General features: G+C 40.7%; 1 protein-coding gene across 4 annotated transcripts; it reads left to right on the forward strand.

The window, feature by feature from the left end:
- Positions 1–27,455, forward strand: COMMD7 (COMM domain containing 7). Of its 4 annotated transcripts, none has more exons than XM_077111530.1 (9): positions 4–174; positions 8,123–8,176; positions 8,276–8,378; positions 16,604–16,660; positions 16,742–16,779; positions 17,226–17,316; positions 17,602–17,651; positions 18,083–18,131; positions 18,606–19,381. In XM_077111530.1, the coding sequence occupies exons 1-9, from the start codon at positions 91–93 to the stop codon at positions 18,680–18,682; spliced, it is 603 nt and encodes a 200-aa protein (XP_076967645.1). In that variant the 5' UTR covers positions 4–90; the 3' UTR covers positions 18,683–19,381. The 4 variants fall into 4 exon arrangements, with proteins under 4 accessions (XP_076967638.1, XP_076967629.1, XP_076967645.1 ...); XM_077111535.1 differs by having other exon boundaries at positions 8,126–8,176; XM_077111523.1 differs by lacking the exons at positions 18,083–18,131; positions 18,606–19,381 and adding an exon at positions 27,241–27,455 and having other exon boundaries at positions 1–174; positions 8,126–8,176.
- Positions 27,456–27,794: the final 339 nt, after the last annotated feature.

Below are 27,794 nucleotides of genomic sequence, written 5' to 3' on the forward strand. Positions count from 1 at the left end.
TGCGGAAGCGCGGGGAGGCCGGCGGCGGCGCGGGAGGAAGCGGAGGAAGGCGGCGGGAGCTGCGGCGCCGGGGGAGCCCGGGCGGACGCCATGGGCCGCCTGCACTGCACGCAGGATCCGGTGCCCGAGGCCGTGGGCAGCGACATGCAGCAGCTGAACCAGCTGGGTGCGCAGGTGGGCTCGGCGTTCAGGCCGCGGAGGGCGCTGGGCCCGCGGACCTCAGGCCGACGACGGGAGAGGCTCCCGGGGTGTGCGGAGGTTGAGGGCGCGGGTCCGGGGGTTCTGGGAGGGCCGAGAGGAGTTTCGGGGCAGTATGCCGAGGGGTGCTGGTGCTCGTGTGCGTTTGGGTGCGTGCGACGTGGTTTCGTGGAGAGGCTCAGGGTCGGAGGGGCTTGGGGGGAACAAGGGATCTCGAGAGGCCTGAGGGAAGGCTGGGCCTTCCTACGGGGTTTGTGGGGACCCAGAGACTGGGGACATCCGGGAAGACCGAGGGGCTTCTGCGGCCGAGGAGAGTTTGTGGGGTTCTAGAAGAGGAAGTTAGGGAGTTTGGAGAACTGAAGGAATAGACTAAGGGAGGCCCAGGAAGTTATGGAGAGCAGTGGAATTTGGTAGGCCGGGGAGGAACTCGGAGATTCTTAGGATGGTCAAGGGGTGTGGGGGGACGGAGGAGTGTCTGAGCATCTGGGGAAGCCTGGCGTGGGGGTAGGTAATCTGGGCGTCGAACAAGGGTGGCAGTAATGGCCAATCCAGGGTGTTATGAGCCCTGACGTGGGCCTGACCCGAATTAAGGGGAATGCTAGGAAATCCCCGAGGAGAGAAACCTCATATATATGTATACATATATACATATACAGTGCAGGACCCGTGGTGGCCCTGGCAGGTACCAGCCAAATCCACCTCGGAGGCTTCCTCCTCGTCCTTTGCCGGTTTGGGGTGCCGTTTTCATACCGCAACGGCAGCCTAAATAGGTTAAAATGACGTTCCCTCCACCACTGTAGAGGCTCATCTGTTTCCCACACTGAGTTGTAAAGTCCCAGGAGGTGGGGCCTTCTCATCTCAGGCTGCCACAGCTTCCCTCAAATGTAGTAAGCCTGTTTGTTGAATAAAAACCTCTTTTCTCCTAAAGCAATGGGGATGATGCTTATAGTGCTAGGCATGTTCTAATCTAAATCTGTGGAATCCAGTAGAAATAAATCACGAGCCATGTTTCTGATTTTACATTTTCTAGTAGCTATCTATATTTCCATTAGCCACATTAAAAAGAAGCAGGAAATTGAGTTTAATGTATTTTCTTTAATCCAGTGTGTACAAATTTAGCATTTCAACATATAATCAATATAAAATATATTGATTGAGACTTTTTTGGTTACCATGTCTTCTAAATGCAGATTTATGTGCATTTTATGTATATTTTATATTTACTGCACATTTCAGGTTGGATAGACTGGCTATCAAGTGCTCACTAGCAGATAATGCCACTATCAGTTTTTTTTTTAATTTTTTATTAATTAAAAAGATTGCAAGAAAGAAACAAAAACATTCTTAATATATGCTCATTCCGTTCTACATATACAATCAGTAATTCACAATATCATCACATAGTGGCATATTCATCATCATGATCATTTCTTAGAACATTTGCATCAGTTCAGAAAAAGAAATAAAAAGACAACAGAAAAATGAAAACAGAAAAAAAAAATTTTACATACCATACCTCTTACCCCTCCCTTTCATTGATCACTAGAATTTCAAACTAAATTTATTTTAACATTTGTTCCCCCTATTGTTGATTTTTATTCCAAATGTTCTACTCATCTGTTGACAGCCACTATCAGTTTTAAGCACATTTCTGTATATTAACTCATTGGATCCTTTGCAGCCATCCTAGGAGGTAAGAACTATTTTATCCTCATTTACAGATGAGGAAACTGAATCACAGTGCCAGACACTGCTTTAAATGCTTTATATTTAACAACTCTAAAAGGTAAGGTGCTATTATTATTCCCATTTTACAGATGAGAAAAATGATTCAGGGAAATAAATTCAGGTTAGGCAACCAGGAGTTCAGTCCCGGGAGTCTGACTTGAGAGCCTGGTGAGTGAAAAACATCAGAATGGAGCTTCGTAGATGATCTTCCAACCAGATAACTTATCTTTGACTGGTTTCTGCATTGGAGTTCTCTGGAAGACTTCCATTTGGAGAATAAAAAAAATTCTGCTACTAAAGAAAACTATGACTTTTAAAAACCACTGGATTGTATAATCCCTAAAGTTACCTTCAACTTTGGTATTCAAGGAAAATATAAACCACTTCCTTTAAGATCAGATCTTGACTGATTTTCTGACCTTGAAGACACTCTAAACCTTTATTTTTTTATTTTAATTTTTATTTTGTTTACTCACCATTTATTTAGTTTGACTTTTTAATTCACTTTTAGTTCAAGTAACTAAAAATACAAACATACGAAAAAATCGAACAATACAGATAAGGAGATGAATTCCCCTTTAAGAAGTAATTGTTTTTCCCTGCTTGACTTTTTTTTTTTGATAGTTTTAGTCACACATCATACAGTCTGTCCAAAGTACATGATCAGTGACTGTCAGTATAATCAGAGTTGTGGATTCATCACCACAATTAATTTTAGAACATTTTCATTGCTCCAAAAAGAAAAGCCCCATACCCCTTTATGCCCACTACTATTGACAGCATTGGTATCGTACCTTTGTTACAATTGATGAAAGAATATTAAAATATTACTATAGTCCATAGTTTGTATAAGGTATATTTTTTCCTTTACCTTTATTTTTTGCTATTGAAGGCTTTCTCCTAATAAGCAAATTACTGGAGTTGTTTGGGCCTTTTTTCTTTACCCTTTTTGTCTGAGGATCAAACTTCCGAGTACACACTCTATTAACCAAAATTATTTTGAAGTTTGAGACCTCAGCTTCAAAGAACAATCACAAAATTATATTAACATTCACATGGTCATTTATTACTCATTCGGTGGTTGTTTATGTGAATGTCTACTATATACTAAATGGCCACTAAACCAGTAAAGTTTCCAGAAGCTCAAGGCCATGGCCTCCTGTCCTGGCGAAGTTGTAATCTGCTAGGACAGGTCATGAAATGGAGAGGCAATTCAGTACTAAGTTTTATGTTGATGTGCTCACATCAGCATATCACGATGATGCCTGTGGTCGGTCCTAGGTAATAAGGAACCTTGAGAATAGATAGTATTAAAAAGGAGCCATTTTTTGAATGGTTAGGAGAGAGTACATTCGCAAAAGTACACGTGGTAGTTAGATTCAGGAGTCAGCTTGGCTGGGTGAAGGTGCCTAGTTCTGTTGCTGTGATCATGAGCCAATGGCATGTGAACCTCATCTGTTGCTGATTACATCTGGAGTTGGCTAGGAGGCGTGCCTGCTGCAATGAATGATGTTTGACTTAATTGGCTGGTGCTTAAATGAGAGAGCCCAACGTAGCACAGCCCAAGCGGCTCAGCATACCTCATCTCAGCACTTGCAGCTCAGCCCAGGCCTTTGGAGATGCAGAAAGAAATCGCCCTGGGGAAAGCTGCTGGAACCCAGAGGCCTGGAGAGAAGGCCAGCAGAGACCGTTCTGTGCCTTCCCACGTAAGAAAGAACCTCAGTTGAAAGTTAGCTGCCTTTCCTCTGAAGAACTATACGTTAACTAAATAAATCCCCTTTTATTAAAAGCCACACCACAACACATCTCTGTTGTGTTGCATTCCAGCAGCCAGCAAACTAGAACAATACATATATATACTTTTATATATATATAAAAGGCCCACAGTCCTCTCACTTAACTAGAAACAACGCATACTGTTAAAAATTCAAATTTATACAAAGGTATAAAATTAAAATGCTTGTTTTAATAACCATTTCAGTGGTTTCTTACATATATGTAGGTATCCTTTTTTTAAACATTTACACAAAAGGGATCATTCTTTCTATACTATTTCTCTACCTTGATTTTATGTTTTTATTGTGGTAACATGTATATAACATGAAATTCCCCATCTCAGCCTCTCCCAAGCATATAATTCAGCCATTAATTACATTTACAATGTTGTACTACCATCACTGTCATCCATAACTGAAACTTTTCCATCACCCCAAATAAAATTTCTGTACCATTAACTCCCCATTTTCCTTCCTCTCCACTACCCCTGGTAACCTGTATATGCTTTCTGTTTCTATGGTTTTGCATATTCTAGTGATTTCATAGAGGTGAAATCATACAAATATTTGTCCTTTTGTGTCTGACTTGTTGCACTTGGCCTAATATTTTCATCCATGTTGCAGCATTTATCAGAACTTCCTTCTTCTTATGGCTGAATCATATTCCAGTCTATATTAATCACACATTTTATCCGTTCATCTATTGAGAGACATTTGGGTCGCTTCTACCTAACGTGATCAGTACTGCTTTGAGCATTGGAGATAAATATCTGCCTGAGTCTCTGTTTTCAGTTCCTTTGGTTATATGCTTAAAAGTGAAATTGTCAGATCATATGGTAGTTCTATGTTTATAATGTTGCTATTTTAAAAAACTTAATGTATTGTGGATGTTTTCCCCCATATAGCACGAATAGATCTACTTCGTGGGTTATTTTTTTTGGGGGGGGGGTTGCTTTTTTTTTGACAGCAGCGTAGCATAATATTTCTTGAAGGGCATTACTATAATTTATTTAACCAGTTCCCTATTAATAGACACTTAAATTGCTTTCAGATTTCTGTTTTTATAAAGTAATGCTTCAACAAATAGCTTTGTGTAAATGTACTTACTTTTCGAAGTGCATTTGAAGGGTATACTTCTTGAAGTGGAATTACCAAATCAAGGAATATGATAATTTGTAAATTAGATATGTATTGCCAGGTGGACCGTGGTGGCTCAGCAGGCAGAGTTCTCACCTGCTATTCTGGAGACCCACGTTTGTTTCCCGGTGCCTGCCCATGCAAAAAAAAGAAAAAAAACAACAACAACATATTGCCAAGTTGTCCTAGAAAAGGTTGCCCAGTTTATCCTGCCGTCAGCAGTGTGAGCATTCTGTTTCTAAATTCTGTCACCAACACTAGTGTTGTCAAACTTATTTTTGCTGTTCTGATAGGTCAAAATGGTGTTTGTTCTTCTCATCTACATTTCTTTGATCTTAAGCATTCTTTCATGTGTGTACTGGTGAAAAGAATGGGGGAAAGTGCTATTTATGTGTGGGGAAGTTTTTTCCAATGGATATTTACTGCGCACTGACTGTATTTTGGTGCTGTGATAATGAAGAGCCAATAAGAATCCTCTTTGCTAAGGCTTCTTTGAGTTCCTCATCAAGGTGAAAATTCTAAGTGCCCCTGTGCCGAGTTCTCAGAGAGAGCCTCAGGAATGGAGAATCTGGGTAGAACCCCTTCTCTCTGGGAATCTCATGGAATTTGGGAAGAAAGTGGTATCTGAGCAGGGTTTTGAAGGATAAGGAGGGTCTGGAAAAGTGGAAATAAGGATGAGAGCCAGTAACAGCCAACAGACCGGATTAGCTTGAGGTTTCTTTTGAAAGAAGAGGTTGGGGAGGAGAGGAGAGAAATTGAGCCCGAATACCAATTTAAGGATTTACTTCTCAAATACTCCATTTGTTAAAAGGTCCCAGGCAGTATGGACAGATGAGTAAAAAAATAAGGAAAAATAAATAATACGGGGAATAAAGGGTAAAAAAAAAAAATTGAGTAGATTGACATACTAGTGGACAAAAATTTTTAGTCGTTCAAAAAATGAGAGGGAGGGGTACAGGGTATAGGATGTATGAGTTTTTTCTTGTCATTTCTTTTTCTGGAGTGATGCAAATATTCTAAAAATGATCATGATGATGAATAAACAACTATATGATGATATTATGAGCCATTGATTGTATACTGTGTCTGGACTGTGCGTGTATGAAGATTTCTCAATAAAAATATTTTTTTAAAAACGCCTCAGGCAGCATAGGAAATACAACTGGCCATAAATCTGGCAATTCCATAGATTTGCAGCAGAAAAAAGAAAGGAAAATTGAAAAACATTTCAGAACACATTCTTAAACCAGTCTTAACTCTTCTTGTTTTAATGATATAGAATCAGCAGTTATATAGGGTTATGTACCCAATTACCATAATTAGTGTAGAAAGACAATCCCTGGATAAGCTTTGGTTAAAATGCTTCCAGGGAATGTTGATGAAGTTTTGGGAAAACAGACGCTTATATGCCACTGGCTGATGGGAGTGTAAATCAGCGCAACCTCTTTGCAAGGCTATATAGCAACATTTTCTCAGAATTTAGGGTCATATATATCCTTTGACTCAGGAGACCTTTTAAGAATTTTATCTACAGACATACTTGTACATATGCACAAAGAAATATATGGGAGGATATTCACTGTACCATGGTTTATAATAACAGCAACAGTCACTCCCCACCCCCCAAACACATTCTAATGTTCCTCTCTAGGGAACAAGTTAAATTATGTTGTCTTTGCAATGGAGTACCATGCAGCTGTGAAAAGAACTGGGTAGATTTATATCTGCTGACATGGATTGATCTCTTGAGTGGGAAAAAAGTCAAGATGCAGAGAAGTGAGCTCAGAGTGATCCCGTTTGTATTTAGAGAGAAAAAAAAAAAAAACAGAAGTTAAGATAAAATGGCTAGAAGTTAGGAGTAACTACCTGTGAGGGAGGGGACTAGAAGCGAGAGGCAAAAGGGAAGCAGTAACAAGTAGCAATGTGTTCATTGTGAAAAAACGAAAGCAGAAAATATGGATGGGTAAAACAGAAGAAAATAAAAATCGTCCCAAATTCTGCCTTACAGAATTACTGCTACTGATGTTTTGGTGATTTCCACTTTAAGGCCTTTTTTCTGTGGGTGTGTGTCTCTTTTTGAACCATGGGAATGTGTGTGTAGACACATACACACAAATATATATCTCCCGGGTGTCCCAGTAAAACATAAATGTTTTCCAGACAATGTAGTGACAGATATATCCACCCCGGTGGTAGATATGTTGAACATGCATGATTTTAAGATGTCAAAACAGGTATCAACACCTTTCTTTCTTATTAAGATATATATATATATATGTTTTATAGGAGTACTATATGTTTAAAAGTACATCTTTAAAACAATGGGAACATATTATTCATACATATGTTAAACTTTTTGTGTACTGGATCACGACTATCTTTGTGTCACTAAATGTTCAAATGTTGAGTATGACTGCGATCTAAAAGTATGAGACAAGTACAGATGATGTTTTACCTCCATGATTTAATTATCCTATTTCTAACTAAATTTATGCTTTGTATTCTGGGACATAATTATGTTTTCTCTTTGAATGACTGGGTTGGGCTCAATGCTTGCCTTGTCTGTAATATCTGACCTCCCCTTGCTGTTTTTGTTTAATACCACAGATTTGGGATGCAGGTTCCATGTCCCTTATAACCTTTGTGTACTCCTTCCTTTGTCAGGCCTGGTATGTGTGTCCAGTGACAGCTCCATCTCCTTATTCATTCCTAACTTGCCCAGTGACACAGCTGGTTATAGGCAGTGGAGACAGTTCAAACTAAATACAACTCCAAAATCCATGCTCAGATCCGCTTCTTTTCCTCACAAGTTTTCATTCAAAACATGTTCTCCACCTGGTGCTAATTCTATGCTAGGACAGCAAACGTAGGGTGGAAACAGAAGTATAGTTCTGGTCTTGTTCCCAGTAAGCTTGTGATCTGGGATTGCACTAAGTCTGGGTCCCAGTTCTGACATCATTTGATAGCATAACAACATTATGCAGTGACTTTGTTTCTGAAGCCCTTGTGCTAGCTCTTGGGTAATAATAAAACATTTTCTTGAAGTGAACTTGGTAGAATCAATTTATGGCTGTTGAGAAGTTCCTGAACTTTTGAGTGCGCCACTGTGACAGCAGGTAGAGGCGAAGAGAAGAGCTGGCAGGGTTGATGGCTGTGCCTCTTTGTGAGATGCTGATGTGGGTGTCTTTGCTTCTTTCCTCTCGAGGGTCTGTAGCTGGATGGGGTGTGGGGCACTGACCCGGGCATAGTACTTTTACTGATGTTCTGTGTTGCTCTCTTCACAGCAGTTCTCAGCCCTGACAGAAGTGCTTTTCCACTTCTTAATTGAGCCAAAAGAGGTAAAGCATTTTGTGATGAGGAACATTCCTGAGTGTGGGTCTATGGTATCAAGATGCTTCAAAAGTGAAGGCCTGGTTTTTTCTCTTCCCTCCCTGCAGGTGGAAAGGTTTCTGGCTCAGCTCTCTGAATTTGCCACCACCCATCAGATCAGTCTCGGCCCCCTCAGAAGCATCGTGAAAAGCCTCCTTCTGGTTCCAAATGGTGAGTAGCTTCTCTTAACAGCTGACCTCTCTTACTGGCTGGGGAAGTTGCTTGAGCATTTGTTCAGTCAAGAGTCCACAAGCCTACTCAGGGCACTGAGCATTCAGAAATGAGCCGGACACGGGCGGGACTCACAGTCCAGGGTGGAAGACAGGTAATCAGATTATTGTAGTGCAGTGTGATAGAGGGGCTGCATAGAGCAGCTCAGCCCAAAGTGCAGTCGACATCCGAGGTCAGTCACCAAACTGTTATCTTGTCTTCTATGCAATATGTACAGAAACCAAAATTGAGAGTATGCATTCAGAAACTTTTATAGCAAATTGACTGTGTTTTTATATCCAATTTTTAAAATGGGACTTGTGTGTTGTGTATCTTTTTTCATCTCATATTTTTAGGAATTCGTTTTCGTTGTATTTTACAAAAATAATCGGTTCACAGTGGATTGAATAAAGATGGGTCCTTCACTACAAAGGGTTTGAGAAGCAGAGTTTGCCTAGAGCTGCCAGGAAAAGTTTTCAGCATGAAGATTGTCACAAAACCTTCTATGTAGGATTGTTTTTCATAGCACTATTTATATTAGAGAAAAATTTAAAGCAATCACATTGCCCGGGAACAGGAGACTGGTGAAGCAAGGTGTAGTGACATCCTTACAGGGGGACATCATGGTAATCAAAAGCTCATGCATCAGTTAGGTGGACCTGGGATTAAATCCCCGTCTGTCATGTGCTCAGTATTGTGACTTTGGGCAGATATCTCTCTAAACCCCTAGCAGCTATCCCTCCTTTCCAGCCTCTGCCCACACCCCCGGTTATCTAAGCTATTTTTAGGGTGGTGGGGGCTTGTTTTGAGATAATGTAATAAAATGCTTTGCCTAGTGCCTCAATGAAAGGTTGCTCTTATCTTTCCTATTGTGTGGTGTTTTTAAAAGACGTTAAAGAAAATGATGTGGAAAACTTTTCATAATATACTGTTGAATAAAAATAGTAGTTTACAAAACTGTATACCACAGTCCCATTTTTGTAAAAATAAATTAACTGGTTATATATGTGGGTGGTAAGACTGCAGATTATTTTAATTGTTGATTTTTGGCTATGTGTTGTCTAAATGTTGCTAGTATTAATTTTACAATTTAATTTAAAAATAATTTTATTTAAAGAGAGAGGTGACATTTGAGCTCAGTCTTAAAGAGTAGATAAGTGTTGATTAGGCTGAGCAGAAGTAAAACAGTAGCTCAGGTGGTGGTTCAGACATGTTTTGCACATTTAAAAAATGAATAATGAGCTGATCTTCCTAAGCTCTCAGCCCAATGGCGTAATACAAGCGAGGACCTTAGTTTGTTTGTTCCTGTGGGGCGCTTACTCATATCTCGGTGAAGAACCTTGTCTTTGTTCTTTCTTGTTTGTACCCTTGAAGTTTCTTCCAGCTGTGAAATTGTCTTGATTCTTTTTTGTTTTTGATTCTTGCGTTCTTTGCCCTCATGGCAGGTTAAAAGTATTTGAATCACAGGTTGGATGGGATCTCGAAGCCTGTTTTAATGCAGGAATAAATTTTCATTGTAAACGACATTTAAAACAATGCATATCTATGGAGAGTCAAATTTGAAAATCTCTTACTCTCATTTCCCCAACTCATCCTATTCTCATACCTACAGATAATCATAATATAATATCGGTGAATATCTTTAATTTTTACATGGACTTTTACACACATACGCATATGCATTCATGTAGTTTTGCTTTTCATAAATGGCTGAATATTATAAAATTGCTCTCTAACTTGCATTTTTTCATACCTGGTATGCCATAGAGATCTTTCCACACCAGTGTACATTGCTCAACTTCATTCTTTTAATTGTTATAGCATACACCATAGAACAAATATATCTTCTCTTAGTTAATCCTTTTCTGTTGCTCGGCATTTTAGTTCCGACTTTTCATTCTTATAAACAATGCTGTGATGAACATCCTTACAACACGTTGTAATCACTTACATGAATATTTCTGTAGGATAGTTGCCCAGAGTAGGAAATCAGAAGTCTTCATTCTCCTTCTCTGGCGTATACCTTTGGTAATGGGCATGTCTGAGGTGGGAGGCCTGCCTGCCTAGCAGCTGTTGTGGGCACTAACTTTCAGAAGACCTGTACCTGGTGTCGTTCCCTCTGTTCTTTCCTGTCTTTCCCCTCTACTGCCCACCTCACTCTAGACTGCCTTCAGTCGTTCCCAGCCCCGAGTGCCAGCCCCTGTACTGTCTTTCACAAAGCCTGCCTACGCTTCCTGCTTCAGTGCTCAGGGACCACCCCTTCTCTTAACTCCCGAGATAATGTTTTTATGGACAGCTATCATTTTGGGCGAATGTCATTTATAGTTTTCTTTTGTTCGTGTTCTTTTATATGTCTTTCTCATAGTTCTGTTAGTTTCTCGCAATCAGGGCCAGGTTTTATATTTCTCTTGTTAGCACGGTTCCAGTAAAAGTGATGACATAAAGCTGGTGCTTGGTACACACTGAGTGGTTTGAACTGCATTTGGGAGATGCTGTGACCTTCCCAGGGCATACTGGGCTTACATTTTTCAAGCAGGATTGATTATCTGTGTTTATAGCAGTTCATTTTCTGTAGATGCAGAGAACACAGGGGAACTCCTTACACACCGATCAAGGGAGAGGCTTTGCAGGCTCATAAGGACAGATTCAAATCTTGGCCACATCACCGAATGCAGCTGTTTGACTCTGGACAAGTCACCCTATTGAAGCTTCTGTTTCTTATCTGAAAAACATGGTGGTATTGTTAGGAATAAGTGAGTTAATACATGTCAAGCACATCCTTGCTCAGCTGTCACCTTTAATTTCTGATAGTTTAGCTAGTTTTCAGCCCTATTGCTTGATATCAAATTATGAAACAAAATTTCCTTCTTCTAATAGAGAAGATCTGAATGCATCTCTTAATCATTTAATGCCCTAAAGCTTTTCAGGTCTTAGAGTTGAGGTCTCTGGTTTGCAAAACTTCTCAGCTAGCTCACAGTAATTTCTATTTGTTTCATTCTTTTGTTTTGCAAAAATGCATCGGATTCTGATGTATTTTTTCTTCCTGCAGAAGTTTTCCTGCTTGAATTCACCTTTTCTTCCAACGTGTCTCCGGAGCATCTGAGATTGTAACTTGTAGTTCTCTAGGCCTCCTCCTTACCCCTTGGCCTCTTCCTTATCCCTTGACCTTGTGTGTCCTTTCGTCCCACTGCAGAACAAGTTCTTAGCCCTTCCTGGCTTATTATAGCAGTAAGATTTTTCAGATCCCCATTTCTGTTCTCCCTCTTCAGACTCCAGTTTGCAGGCTACTCTATCTATAACGCAGTTTGGACTATGCTGCTTCTCTCTACCACTTATTCATGCGTAATGAAACTTGTGGTCCTTAGTTTGTCATTGGAGACCTTTCACTATCTAATCTGAAATGTGATGGCCGCTAGATCCTTATCCCCTCTGCTTCCCATATCCTTGTTCTGCTTGTGCAGTTAAGACCTCAGCTTGAAGTACAACTTGTTAGAGTTGAAGGGCCTTAAGAACCTTCCAGATCAGTCTTCCCCAAATTGTTTTTTCCATCAATGAAAAGCTTTAGAGGTCAGACAAGGTTGGGAAATTCTATCCCTGCCCTCCCCCAGTCTTGGAACCTTGAAGATTTATTCACACATTAATATATCATTGTCCTTAAAAGTCTTTCAGTGGAGAAACCTGCTTAACCATTATCTGTGAACATTGCTGCTCTTCTTTTTTAGGGTTGGGAAGGGTCAAGTAGAAGCTTTGTAAAGTGCTCATCCAGTTTAATCTCTGGGTTAGTGATGAATAAACTGAGGCCTAGAGAGGGGGGTTGACTTGCTTAAGATTGTATGGGGAAAGAGTTGGGGCTAATCACTCACTTGACTGACTCAAAATTTTGTGGGTTTGTATAAATTGGTGCCATTTTTTCACTATTTAGTATTGTAATTCTTAAAACGCACCTTGTTTCAACAGGCATCAGCATGGCCAAATTGTTTAATTTGTACCCCACCCCACTCTTTCCCACTGCACTCCAAAGTAGATTATTTTACAGCAGATCCAGAGGTCTTATCATTTCGTTCCTAAATAAATACCTTAGATCATCTCTAAAAAATAAATAATTTTTCTCCCTTATCATAACCACAAAATATCTCATCTAAAATTAAAATATACACAATTGTGAATTACCAATTATATATGTAGAACGGAATGATCAGAAGTTAAGAATGTTTGCATTTGGTGTTTTTTGGTATTTAAAGAAAATTAAAAATTAAAAAAAAAGAAACAACCACCAAAAAAAAAAAAAGGAAATTAAAATATACAGTGTTCAAATTTTCCAGATTATAGCATGCATTTTATTTGTGGTTGATTGTTCTCATCAGGATCCAGATAGGGTCCCTACCTTCCATTTGTTTGCTAGGTTGTCTTGTATTCTTGTCAGTATAGCTACCTAACAACTGTGAGACCTTGAGCAGGTTGCTTCGCCTCTTTGAGAATCTGTTTCTCCTGATATAAAATGAAGTTAATAATTGTACCTCGTATACTGCTATAGACATTGAACAAGATAATAAATGTAAACAGTTCACTTCTATAAATGGTAGCTGCACTGCTACTATTACTATGATTATTATCCTCATTATCATTATGGGTTGTTCTCCTAGACAAGATTACAGATAATTTGGAGGCAAGGCCACTCTCTAAGCCTGTGTTTATTATTAAGCTCCTAGCAAGATTCCAGGTTCAGTATGTTTTTCATGAAGAGATGATGACTCCCCTTCCTCCCTCCCCAAGGATTTTATTCTAGCACTTTTCACCTTATACTCCAAATGCTTTACTTATTTGTTATATTGTTAGGGTCTTTCTCCCTTAATAGAATGCAAGCCCTGTTAGGGCAGAGACTGTTGTCTGTTCAGTTCAGCGAAGTTTCCCACAGGTGAGCAGAGTGCTGGCACACAGCAGGTACGCAGTAAGTCCATGTGCGGTGACTGTGACCTCTGCTGTCAACGAGCCTCTCAGGGTGGACTCAGCTGGTCAGGCGTCAGGGTCAGTAGTTATAGAATGAATGCAACTCTCCGTCCTCTGCCTTGTGGCTTCGTCCTGCGGGAGTTTTTTTTTGCCAAGGCTTAATTCTGTTCCCTGGGCTTCCCTTATTACACTGAATAAGTTACATAGATTATTGGCTAAGAACGATGTTTGCTAATTTTCCAACTGTTTCCTGGCAAAACTGAAATTCTCATCCTCACCTACCCCTTGGTCTTATCCCTCATACTATTTCATGGCAGCGAGGATTTGGCTAAGGCAGCTGTTCCAGTGAAAATTGTTACTCAGGTGTTTAGAAATCATCCCAGATGATTATCTGTTTAGAGAAGGGCATCCTCACATTTCCCCAAGTGACATGTTCTAGTAACTCCAGACCTGGAGTCTACACAATTTCTTTCTGTCTGACTTAGGGTCGAGGCTGCAGGCCTATCTTGTGTCTGGCATTTGATTACAGCAAAGGAATTACCAAAGGAAAAAGCTGAAAGAAAAGCTAAGAGCATGAGGGCTAACATGATGTGAATATATTTTTAAAATATGACTTCCGTCTACCCAAAGTAACCCCAAGACGGAAAGCTTGCTTTTGGCCTTGCAGTTCAGTAGCCTCCTTCCTTGGTCACTATTGAGACACTGCTTTTCACTCCTTCACCAGGGCAGCATCTCAGAATAATCTGGAGTAGAAAAAGCTTAGTTTTTAGGACCTTCTGGCCTAGAACCTGCTTGGCTTTGTCACATACTAGCCATTGTAGCCCTGGGCAATTTGTTGAACTTTTTTTCTTAAGTAACATTTATTATTTAATCACAAAGTATAAGAAAGGAAACAGTGGTCCACAATTCTATCTTCACATTTAAAAAAATACAGCACACGTGGTTAGAAAATTCAAAAATGACAAAGAAGAAGAAAATAAAAAGGAAAGATGTCCCACTCAGTCCTTTTCTTCAGAAATTTCCACTGTTAAGTTTTTTTGTGGATCTGTTAAAAAAAAATGTTTTTTGTTTTTTGTTTTTTTTGCATCTGCCAACTTAGCTATCAGATAAGGATATAAGTAAGATATAAATAAGGATAAATTATGTACCCTTTTTTATTCATGCCAAAGGGATCATACTGTGCAGGCTGTTCTCTACTTTTCTTTTATTCTTTTAGTTATATTTAGCACATAGGTACATCAGAATCTACCTTATTCTTTTTAAGGGCTGCATAGTATTCCATTGTTTGGATTATTTCATTCCAAGTCCATTTATTGAGTGCCAGTCATTAAACAGTGCCAGGCACTGTTCTAGTTGCTATAGGCAAAGCAGACCAATTTGTTCTCATTAAACTGACATTCTAGAGAAGAATTTTACAGTAAATATGTAATACAAAATTGGGTAGTCATAAACACAATGTTGAAAATACACCACATCAGGGTATAAAGGAGAAGTGGCACAGTTTGAAATAGAGTGGTCAGGGATCCTTTGGGGTAGGTGAGATTCAAACTGAGGCCTAAATCAGGGTAAGGATTGAGCCAGGTGAAGATGTGAGGAAGGGTGTTCCCAGCAGAGAGAACAGCAAGGACTGATGCCCAGAGTTAGGAACTGTGGGCTGAGTAAGGGAGAGGACATAGGAGTTCCAGAGGAGGCCAGATCACACAGAGCTTTGTAAGAGTTTGCATTTTACGATGAGTGTCAGGAACCACTGGAGGGTTTTATTTAGAGTAGAGACATGGTCTAACTTAAGTTTTAACAAAATCGAAGTTGGCTTCCAGCCTCCTTCCTGGGTGGATACACCAAAACCAGCCCCCGTTGATGGTTTTGTATCCATACTTCGAACACTGCTAGCGAGCTTCCTATGAGCTCTCAGTGTGCTTTTTGGAACATTTATCTGTTGGGTGATTTCTTGGCAGTGCAGTTGCTAACTGTGTGCATCTGCCAGCTTCTCATCCAAAAGCTTAATCTTTCTGATCTTACGTTTCCTAGTAAATTAAAGATTACAATAATAATCCCCACTTTACAAGATTTGGGGATCATCAGATAAAGTATTGGATTTGAACTGGATATAAACTAAGGAGCTAGATGCGTGGTGGTCATCATTTAGTTGGATGGATAAGAAGTAGCCCTCTTCTTGAAGGACCTTTATGGCCATGGTTTCCTGGGGTCTCGACTTTTTAATTTCCCTGTGGCTTCCTCGCTCGGTCTGATTTTGGAGATAAAAGATTTCCTGCCTTTGTTTACATGGTTTATTTTACAGGGGACAACAGCTTTTAGGGTTGTTTTTCTGGTGAGGTGGGGGTGGGGACTTGGGTTTGGGATATAAGTTCAGGCCTCTCCCTTAATGGTGGCAAATGTCTTCTTATTCTTTAATCAGTCATTTTCTGGAAGACTAAGAAGTGGAAAATTTTAAAGCAGCTGCCAAACTGTGACTCTAGACTGTAGCCTGCAGTTTGAACATTTAGAAGCCCAGATTGCTGGCAACACTTTGTTTTCAGGAACTGGAGCCTATGAGCAGAACAAAGCGGCCCCGGTAGGGATGTGTTCTCAGGGCTTCTGAGGGGAAGGTTTGATGGCCTCTCAGGAAGTGACTTGTGAGTTGTAGAGGCCAAGCTGTTTAGACCCTCTTGGTGTACTGCGTGAAAGCTGAATTTCTAGGACAGTAGAACTGTTGAATGCAGATGAAAATGGTCTATAATTTGCACTTATAGGGTGACCACTGGCCCCATATGCCTGTTGAGACCTTGAAATAGTGGCTAGTACAACTGAGGAATGGAATTTTAAATATTATTTAATTTCAATTAATTAAAATTTAAATAATCGAGTGGCTAGTCGCAACATACTGCACAGCGCAGTTCTAGGCTGTTGCATCTGTGTCCTACCTGATGTCGAGCCTCTGTCTTTGCTCCAGAAATGTGTAGCCTCACTCATTCTCAGAGCAAGTCTTTTCTGCTGTCTCTTATTCCTATACTGTCCGGAGGGCTGTAAATAATTGTGTTGTACAATAAATAAAACATCCTCTTATTCTTCAATTGGTTCGGATGTGCCTTTTCTCCCTAGCTAGATTGGAATCTTCATGGAGTTTGCTGAGCCTTTGTGTATTCATTTTATCATCCATGTCACATTTCTTGTACCCGAGATATACATATTGCTGACTAACTGATTTGCCTTTCTTAACCAGTTTCTCTTCTGCTTCCCAGGTGCCTTGAAGAGAAGTCTCACAGCTGAACAGGTCCGGGCTGATTTCATAACTCTGGGTAGGTCATCTCCCAAGGTTGCTCACATGAAGGCCTCTGGGGCTTTTTATTATGTTAATGTCTCCATTTGTTCTGTTATAGGTCTTAGCGAGGACAAAGCCACTTACTTTTCTGAAAAGGTATCATAATTCCTTTTAATCAAGTTAATTACGATTGCTCACTTTTATTTCATGAAAAGAAAAAGAAAGGAAAATGCTGAATGAGGCAAAAACCATCAAACATTATGCGTCATTTCCCTGGCTTAGTGTTTTTCATTTCGTTTTACAAAATGGCATACATACAGCTTTTAACCAGCACTGTTTAACGCATCTCTATTTTTTCCTTCTGATTTGAATGAATGTAAGTGTCGTACAGTTTTTGTTCCAACTTGGATTAAATCTTAGAATGACAGAAAAGATTTATATTGTCTTCCATCCTTCTAGACTCCCCCCTCCCCTGGATATGTGCCTATAGAATGAGTCCTCAGTTCAGTTTTCTCTCTGTCTTTATAAACATTAAATGTTGCTATGTTTGGAGAGGTGTCTGGGGGCATTTGTATGACTTTGGCCTTTTGCTTTTGTTCCAGTGGAAACAGAATTGTCCCACCCTTGCTCGTTGGGCCATAGGTCAGACTCTGATGATTAACCAGCTTATAGATATGGAGTGGAAATTTGGAGGTAACTAGTTGAAGTCCTGGGTCGTTTGGCTAACAGGTTGGGTTGCAGAGATTTTTGATCGCCTCTGTGGGGAAGATGTGTCCTTAGTCCTCAGAGTTGTTGGGGTCTGCAGCTGCTTCTCTGTATTGCTGTTTTCATCCGTGGCTCTTGATAGGCTGACGTCCTGAAGAGCACATCTTGCTGTCTTCATATTCTCCCTCACGCATCTTCTGGACAGGCTGAAAGATTGGGGTCTTCAGGGTAAGTCCTCACTCAACCACTTATTTTTTCTCTTTTGTGTCACAGTGACATCTGGGAGCAGCGAATTGGAGAAAGTGGGAAGTATTTTTTTACAAGTAAGTCTTCTCTTCCTGGTCTTTGAAAATAGATAGATTTTTGCCTTGGTTAAAAATTATTAAATCTGCATTGGGTCCATGTAAGTCCATTTAAATAGGTAGTCCACTGAAGTGCCTTGTATAGTTCAGAGAAATGTGGTCGCTGACATGCCTACTATTATTATGACATGCCCACTATTATTAATAAAATAATATTTTATGATATGCCTACTATTATTAATAAAATCCAGATATTATTAATGAAAAGTTTGATTGCTCCTATAATCATGGCAATTGCTAGAATTTTTTGGTGGTGGACAATGCAGATTGTTCCCATATAACTCTTAAAATTAGAGCCGGATGCTTTGATGTTTGAGTGAAAGGGTATCAAGAATTTCTTTCCCAATTGTCATTTTTAACTTAAATTTTTTCTTTTCTTTTTTTAAAATCAGTTAAAGTTGGTTGTTAAAAAAGGAAACCAAACTGAAAATTTGTATATAGGTGAGTCCAAATTCTCATTTGAGAGCCTTTTCACTTTTTCTGTCAGTAGACTCATGAAGCCCACCTCAAATCACTTTTATCAGAAAAAAGTCATAACTGTGCTATGGAATAGCCATTCCGTTGCTTTTCCTCTCATAAAAGATTGTGCAAGGATTATTAAGAAGAATGTTTTTGAGAAGGGGGAAAGGGAAGAAAGGAATAGCTGAGATCCAAGGTTTCAGAAGCTCTTGCTGTGGAAGTCGCATTGAGGATCCTGAGTAATGCCCTATCATCTCTTTCCTACAGAGTTATGCCATTTAGACCCCCACTCCCTTTTTTTAGAAGCCAGGCTCTCAATTCTTTACCATGATCTGTTATCCTCCAAGAGCTACTTAGATGTTAAAAAAAAAAAAAAAGTCTCCAGGTAGAAAATAATTCTTGGATGTTTCTGTGGAGTTGGAAACATTTACCTGAAGCTGAATTTTCTCTCCCCAGAATTAACCTTGCCTCAGTTCTACAGCTTCCTGCATGAGATGGAACGAGTCAGAACCAGCATGGAGTATTTCAGCTAATTTCTGTCACCTTACATCTCTACTTTGTCCCCTTTTCCTCCCTTTATGTCAGCTCTGAGAGGCACTTCATTTTCAGGCCTTCTGGGTGTTCCATTTTATCTACCTTGGTTCTTGGGCACCCAGGTACAAAAGTTTTAGGGGTGGGGAGGTAGATGACAATGACAAAATACATCAACAGAATTAAGTCCTTTTAAAAGCCCTGTACAGTCACCGTAAATTCCACTATTAAGAGAGCTACCACCTAAGCCCCAGATACTTTTTAAGATATTCACACAGGCTATTGCTTCTGTGATTCAGGAGAGAAAATAAGTTGGTCATTTTGACACCTCACCGTGAAAGCTCCAGAGTAAGCAAACGGTGCCATCACTAGAGAGATACAGAGACCACTTTCCACCCCGAGTAAAACCAGAGCTCATTCATGGTTGGGGAAGGGGCACCCTTTATGTAAATGACACCTATAGGAGTCCCAGTGACTTCCTACACACTCTGCGTTCGCGGTGGTGCTGGTGCATTGCTATTCGGTTTTTAGTGGGACATCTGATTGGTCCTTTCTGAAAAGAATTCAGGCTAAACTCTGTCCCCAGCTCTGATTTTGCCCTACTGTGTTATAATAAGGGGGGCCTTTTGAGGCTAGTTTATTTGGTTGAAGCTGGCCTTCTATGTTGGCAAGTGATGAATAAAAAAGGTTCTGAAGAAAAGGTCTGAATCCAGTTGTCTTTATATATGAATAAAAAAGTCATGTGCCTTGCAGAGAGCTAGTTCTCTTATCTCCAAAATTGATCTTTCCGGTCCTGGTGAAGGCCCTGGATCTTCAGTGAGATTGGCTGTGGTCCAAAGTTAGAGTTTGTAAGAACAGATCAGAGGAACCTCAGGTTTAAAACGTCATTACAAAGCATAGCCTATGAATACATTGTGTTCAGATGATTATAGCCTGGCTAGCAGGTTTTTTTTCTTTAACTCCCCCTCCCCTCCAAAATTTTTAAAAAGTTTTGAACAGAAAATACATGCTAGTGATTCAGAAGATACAGTGTAAAGTAATTCTCCCCACCCCCATTTCCAGTTAACTAGTTCCCATTCCCAGAATCAACCACTGTAAGTATTTTGTGTTCTTCTGCTGATATTTTATGCATTTGCAAATATATATATATATGCATGTAGTGTGATTTTTGTTGCCATGCAAATGGAGCCTACTACACACTTCCTATCTTACTCTTTGCATTTTTCCACCTAACTTGGAAATCATTCCAATCAGAACTTATAGAGCTGTTTCATTCTTTGTAACAAATACACTGTTTCCTAAAAGTGATTTAACCAGTTTCCTACTGATGGGTGTTTAGGTTGGTTTTCTTGTTTTTCTCTTATAATACCACAACTAGTCTGTTACGCAGACTACACAAAAAAATTGTATTTTGTACGTGTAAAAGTATATTTATAAGGTAAATATATGGAGATAGAACTGCTGGGTCAAAAATATGTACATTTATCCAAGAAATAGGAATAATAAAGCAAAAAGGTCCCTTCCACCTGCCCCCACTTCTCAGTCCCCCTACTTAGCTTCCCTCCAGTACTTAACCCCTGTAATTGGTGTCGTAGGAATCCTTCCAGAGGGTTTTTTTTTTCTTTTTTTACATACAAGCAATACAGATACGTGTTTTCACTTTTTTTTATTTTTCTGCACAAATGAATGCACGCTATAGAAATGATTCTTATCTTGGAGATCTTTTCCATATCAGTATATAACAAGCCTGCATTCCTTTCTGTGGCTGCAGAGTATTCTGATGTGCGGTTGGACCATGGCCAGCATCTGTAATTTTGATAAATAGTGCCAAATTGAGCGCTACAGAGATTGTTCCAACTTACACTTCCACCAGCACGGTTGCTCTCCACCAGTCCCTAAAAAGAGCCAAGTGGTGCCTTTGGACAGAATGTCCAGATGTGTTCATGAGCTTTCTAAGGACCTCAGGTGCTTGAGAACGTGAGAATATCATGTAACAAGAATTCACAAAACAGGAAGGCACTAAAATACAAACCAGTTAAATCCACTCAGATTACAGATATGGGGAAACGGGCCCAAAGGCCAAAAACTGTGGTCACTGGCCAGTGGTCAGACAGTACCGTCCTGTGATTCTTGGGGTCTTGTTTGATTCAGAAATAGGATCCTGACAGATCTAAAGGGCCTTCAGCCTGGCAGACCTTTCAGCGCTGGTCTTGTTCAGGGTGCTCGTAGAGTTACACCGTGACGGCTGTCCACGGACAGATTCTGACCAAGGAGCTTCTTGTGCTGCCCAGTTTCAGACTCTCCAGCAGTGACCTTCTGATAGCTCTACCCCAGTCTTTAGCCTCATCCCTTTACAGTCTCTTTCTTGAGTGAAAATTCTTATGGGCAAGACTCATAAGCAGAGTATGAGTAGATCCAAAGGTTCATGGGTCTATATAGGGTAAAGTCCAAACTCCTCAGCACATCAAGTCCTTGACCGTCTGGCCCTGCCTACTTCTTCCACCCCACTCCATCTCCACTGCCTCCCAGCCAGCCTCCTAAGCCAGAGCTTCTAGTCTGCCAGACTGCTTACATCCGCCGAACCATGAGGCCCTCAGCCTCTTCCCACTTTTGGGCTTGTACTGCTTCCCTACACTTCAATAAGGAGCATCTAGGGCACTTCGGAGAGCCTCCCTTAACAGCTCCCGGCCATATAAAATGCCCCCTGGACCTAAATAGAACCCCATTCCGACCTCTTCTGTAGGGGTCAGAAGTGCAGGCTCTGGTGTCAGACTGCTGGGAATCTGGTCCTGTCCGCTCTGCTTCCCAGCTCCGTGACCTCGGGCAAGCTCCTTAACCCTCCTGAAGATTTGTAGTTCTCACCTCACTGTGGTATTGTGAAGGTCACTTAACACAATGCCTGAGCTATTAATTATCACATTATTGTAATTATTTGTTTCCAGGATTCCCTTCCCCACTAACCTGTGAGCTTCTTGAAAATAGAGACTTGTTTTTCAGGTCAGTAGCCTAACACTTAGCATTAATCAGCTCTATTCTTCCACCACCCCCACCTTGTAACAGGTCCTATTGTTTGTTGAAATGAAACCAGGCTGATGATGAGCCTTTGTGGCAGGACTGTTAGGAAACCTAACTGTCTTTAGGCAGTAATTGCTGGGAAGTTGGTTTTGTTGATTGGTCAATTTTTGTATAGCCTACACTCAAACCCATTTCGTGCGTAGGCTAGGCTAGGCCTATGGCTAGGCTGCTGTACTATCTCTCTGGGGCCATCTTGCAAGAGGAGTTGAACACCTTGCTCCAAGTCCACAAATGTTGGAGCGCCTTCTACAGGCACGGTTTCTGCGGGATCCTGTGGGAGGAGAGCCAATGAGCTGGGTAACCCTATTTCTCCACAGGAGAAAATTTCAGCCTCACTCCCATTTTCATAATGCACATCCCATTGTGAACTCCAGGAGCTACACCAATCCCTTTGTTGTATTGGAATTTTGTCAAATGTGATCTATTGAACAAGGGCTATTGATCTGGGCCTGTAGAGTGTTAGGCAGGGGGGTTGCTACAATGCTGGGGGATTGGAGCAGGATCTTTCTTATTTCTTACTATTAGCACTTCATTTTTGCATTGATTCACTGTTCCTGTTATCTTTAGAAATCTGCAGTCCATTGGCTAAAGGTTATTCATATTTTATATTTTATTTGGATTTGAGGAAGAATATTCATTCTTCTTATTTTTTAAGTTAAGGCTAGGCCAAGAAAAGATCAGCCAGAAATACCAGTTTTCTTTGCCCATGGGAAAAAGGATCCTTCTGGTTGGCAGGGGGCCAGAAAAGAGAATGGGAAGGATGGGGCAGTTCATTGTTCAGTTCTGACACTGTCGTTTCTTTTTATTCTGGTGATGTTTAAAAAAAAAAAAAAAAGCTAGTGATGACAAGGAAAATCCCCAATGGTTGGGTGCTGCTGGGTGGGACCAGCTGCCTCACGCAGGGGCATTACTAGGACATAGAATGGCCTTTCCAAAAGGCAGATAACAACAGATATATTCCTGAAGGATATTTGGTCTTTTCCTGGATTGTCTTTTTTTACACTTGTCGTGTTTCACAAAGATGTTTCAGAATTTCTGTGAAAACTATTACAGATGATGTCTTATATTTGGACCGCACCATTGCTTATTGAGGGGGATTGAGTTTATTAAGGCAGAATTTACATACAGTAAAATTCACCTTTTAAAATTGTACAGTTTAATACGTTTTGGCAAATGATTATGATCATGTAACTCCCATCACAATCAAGATATAAAATATTTCCATCACCTCAAAAAGTTCCCTCATACATCAGTCCCCTCCCCTTACCCCTACTCCTGGTAGACACTGACCTGATTTCCGTCTCCATAATTTTTCCTTTTCCAGAATGTCATATGAATGGAATCATTTGGTGCAATCTTTGTGGTTAGCCTCTTTCACTCAGGATGTTTGTTTGATTTACCTATGTCGTTGACACATCAATAGTTTCCTTGTTTTTATGGCTGTGTTATATTCCAGTGGATAGATACATCACTTTTTTATCCTGTTCACTAGTTGACATGTGTTGTCTCCAGTTTGGGCGATTATGAATAAAGGAAAGCACCATAGTTTTCAACATTCATTCGTTCACATTGTCATCTCATTTGAAGCACCATGTTCACCCAAGGAAAATGAGTGTCACACTTGCCTGTGGCTATGTGACAATAGTTGGAAACTTGCCTTCTAACTCCCAATCAGAAAGGGATGTTGTGTTTGTTTTTTATTGAGCTATAATTCACATACCATAAATTCCAAATAGAAAGGTTTTTGTTTTTTTATTGTTTTAAATTTTTTTATTTTATTTTTTTAAATACCAAAAAACACCTAACAAACGCAAACATTCCTATTTTGATCATTCCATTCTACATATATAATCAGTAATTCACAATATCATCACATAGTTACATATTCATCATCATGACATTTCTTGGAACATTTGCATCTATTCAGAAAAAGAAATAAAACGAAAACAGAAAAAAAAATTTATACATACCATACCCCTTTACCCCTCCCTTTCATTGATCACTAGCATTTCAAACTAAATTTATTTTAACAACAAATAGAAAGGTTTTAAGAGAACTTCCATACATTAGGAAGTTTTATAAAATCAACCCCCCATTGAAACATCTCTCCATTTATATTTCTTTTCTCACCCTGTGTTGAAACGGAAGGAATATTAAAACATTGTTTCTTGATCCATATGGGACTCTTTTGAACCATAGCTGATTCCCATGAGGATTAACACATAATGGTCTACAAATAAACTAAAGTTGATAACAGCTATTATGGGATTAGTTATATACAGTATAGTAACAGGGTGTCTGCATATAATGGAATTGCATGCAGCCATTGAATCCTCCAAAGAGACAGGATTAGAAAAGGTCATGATGTTTAGGCAGAAAATTCAGGTTACAAAACAGTAAGATCAAAGTGAACCTAGTCTTGTAAAAAAAAAATTGTTAACATAGAAACAATCTAAGTGGTTATAAAGGAAAATATCTGGTTATTCTGGACAGCGGAATTACAGGTTTTTACATTTTTCTTCAGCCTATCTGTAATTTCTAAATTTTTTCAATATAAGCATATATTAGTGTGCTATATTTATAGAGCTACTACATGAGAAATGTTCAATACAAACTAAAGCATTATAGAACTGAACAAAATGAAAAGTAAACACAACCTCCTCCTTCCCCAGAGCTGTTGCTGTCCATGTTTCGATTCTCACATTTACATAAATGAGTATGCCTTTTATTTTTTGGTATATGAACTATAGTCCTCTACCTTCTGATTTTGTTAGTTATTATTTATGTTAAGAACATCTGTTATTTTTGTACAGAATTTTTGTTTTCAACTAAATCAGCTGAACTTGCCACTGATTACCTGAATCATTTACAGATGCCTTATCTCTGTGGATGCCGTAATTCCCCAGGGTTGACCTGGGTCCCACTTCTCTCTCACAGTCCCTTTGGAACCAGCTTTTAACCATTTCTTTTCCTTGACGCACCTCTATTGCAGACCCTGAACATCTTGACAGTACATCTGATTCAGTATGACTTAAATCCTTTCCTTCCCAGGGCTTGCATTGCCTCATTTAGTGCTTCCCACTAATGTGATAGAAAGTGTTGGACTTTGGAGTCTGGCTTGAGTTCAGCTCTGCCTCTGACACGTCTATTCACAGACACATTCATTCAGTGAGACTGCATTGATTCCCCCCTGTGCACCAGGTCCTGTGATGAGCAGTGTGACCTTGGGAGGTATGCTTCACTCTCTTCACCTTTGCTATTTATTTGCAAAATGAGGATGGTATCTACCTCACAGGTTAATTGCGAGGATTAAATGTGGTAGTTTCTGTTGAGCACTAAGCCCAGTGCTTGCTTCAGAGTGGGGCATTGGCACCACCATCACCCACTTTGGGGTACTAAGACACTGAGTACTGAGAAAAGACAAATTCATTGACAGTAGGTAGCCACCTCCCTTGAAATATTCGCCCCAGGACTAAGTGAATGGCCAGGCCAGTGATTCTCAAAGTGTGGTCCCTCGACTAACAGCATCAACACCAACCTGGGAACTTGCTAGAAATAGAAATTCTTGGGCCCCATTCTAGACCTACTGAGTTAGGAACCCTTGGGGTGGGACCCAATGATCTGTGTTTCAGCCAGTCCTTTGAGGGTGATTCTCAAGTTTGAGAACCATTAAGCTGTACCATCCCCTGCCTTTGAGGGACCCCAAATATGTCTTTAATAAGCACAGACTTGGACTAGCCTGGTGGGAACCCTGCCAAGATTATTCCTCTAGAAGAGGCACCCTGGTAGACCATGGAGTACTGGAATCATCCTGTAGTTAGGGATGTCCCCTAAAACACTCTGGCTTGCCCCAGTCCAGGAACACCTTGGGACTTAGTCACCCTTGATATTAGTGAAGGGTTTTATCTTTTCTCTTAGCTTAGGGGGTTCTTCGATTTTTTCATCTTGCTGTACAAAGCAGGGCAGGCTTGAAATGCAGTGGAGTAGTTTGGGCTGAGTGTCAGAGGAAAGGAGAGACAGATTCTTCCCTTCATGCCCTGGTAAGTTCAGTTCAATCTGCGGTTCTTTGAGCTGTTCACTATGTACATGGCAGCCGTGTATCTTTGAATAGGCAGCCCCAATTTAAAATATTGTACCCGTTTGTCCCTTGGAGAATCCTTGCATTTGTCAGATCTTTTTGCAGGTTTTTGATTTGGAAGTAATGGTCCTTGTAATTGTGTACAAGGAATGGTGCCAGGGGTGGCTTCTCATCCTTGAGGAACTTAAAATCAAGTTTAAGAAACTTGAGCAACACACAGGAAATCATAAATCTTTCTGGACAGGCTGTGGGTATGTACAAGGAGGACACTAGAGTTAGAGCGTCCAGGGAGGAGAGGTGGGGGTCATTAGGGAAGGCTTGCTATATAGCGGAGCCCTGCAGGCTGGGTTGGTTCTGGGGAGTTGTCTGCTTTGCCCTGAGAGGCCCAAAAAGGAGGAGTTCAGGGGTCATGGGGCAGGCCATTTGGGCCCAACTTTCCCTTCACCTGGCCTGTGTGTAGAGGGAAATCAGAACACTGCCTATGACTTCTTTGGAGAGTCCCTTTTACCTACTGTTGACTAAATAAAGGCTTAGAGAGGCTTATGGAATAAGGCTGCTTTTACATCAAAGGGCTTTTACAAAAAGCTTGGTGATGAGTTAAGTACAAGTGAATCAGAAACAGATGGACTCAATTTCCTAGAAAATACCCCTGGGCTTCAACAAGAAGAGGGAAAGTGCTTGGCCAAAGTCATTGTGGGGTTTTGCTGATCCTAAAATATGCCCAGTAATTTTGTCTGAAACAGCCGGGATGTTAGGAATATGTCAGGCTCCAAGTCGTTAGAAACTCCAAGTTGGAATTCTTCCAGTACATCAGCTGATTCCCAGTGGTTTTCTTACAAGTTTTCCCTAGTGGTTCTGAAGGAAAACCAGTTGCCATAGTTCTGCTCTGGGTTTGTGAGGGCTGGACAGAAGTTGCCAGAGAGACCTTCCTCTTTCCTGTGTATCAGTTCCCTAACTAAAAGATGCAGGAATTGAGAGGCTCTCTAAAAGCTTTTTCGGCTCTGGTGTTCCATGAGTAGTAATGGTAGTTATAACTGCCAACATTACCAGGTTATTCCTTATGTTAGGCACTACATTAAATGCTTTATATATGTTTGCTTATTTGATGGTTTTTAGCAACCCTGAGTTAGAATTTTAATTATCCCCATTGTACAGATAAGGAAGCTAAGGCTTAAGTTAAGTAGCTTCCCCCAAAGGCCCATAGCTGGTATACAGTACAGCCTGCATTTTAACCATGTGATTAGGCATCTCTTGATAATTTCTAACCTGTCAATTCCTGGATTTCCACCCTTGGCAATCTTCTAGAACTTCAGGTTGGTACTATATACTCAGTGACTACCTTACCTGAGGCTCTCCGTTCTCAGGAAAAAACCTGAAAATACACCCTGACCTTGCTTTGCTCCCCAGACCTCCTGTGTCCTGGGCTCTGTGGTCAGTGCTGGGAATACGGAGCCTGGCTCTCAGATAGTGGTTCCAGTGCAGTGTGATAAGTGCTACTGCAGAAAATGTATGGAGCAGCCCAGACGGAGCCACAGCTGTCTCAGAGCCAGGTGAGGCCCAGGCTCATCACGACGTCCCCCAGGACAGAAGCCAGCAGGTGAGGTAGGGTGGTGGTATTCCTGGGGAGGAGCAGCTTTGGAAGGGGCAGGGAGGTGGGAAGGAGCCTGGCACTTGTGGAAAAACTAGAGGGCGTTTAAAGTGATGGAGGCCTGGGGTGAGTGCTAGGGGATGGCAGGAGAGGAGTCTGGGGAGATGGCAGGGGCCTACCAGGCTAAGGAGTTTGGATTTGATCCTGAAGGGAGTCATGGACAGATGTTAAGCAGAAGAGTGACTGGAGCATGTTTGTCCTGTTTTCTAGCCGTGCCCTCATCCTGGCTGTCTCCCAGCTGGACCGGGAGTGAAGGCCTCAAGGGCAGGGACTGTGTGCTCAGCGCAGCTCACGGCAAGGGGCACAGTCAGTG

The sequence above is a fragment of the Tamandua tetradactyla genome, chromosome 1 (genome assembly GCF_023851605.1).
Source record: "Tamandua tetradactyla isolate mTamTet1 chromosome 1, mTamTet1.pri, whole genome shotgun sequence".
NCBI classification, from domain to species: Eukaryota; Metazoa; Chordata; class Mammalia; order Pilosa; family Myrmecophagidae; genus Tamandua; species Tamandua tetradactyla.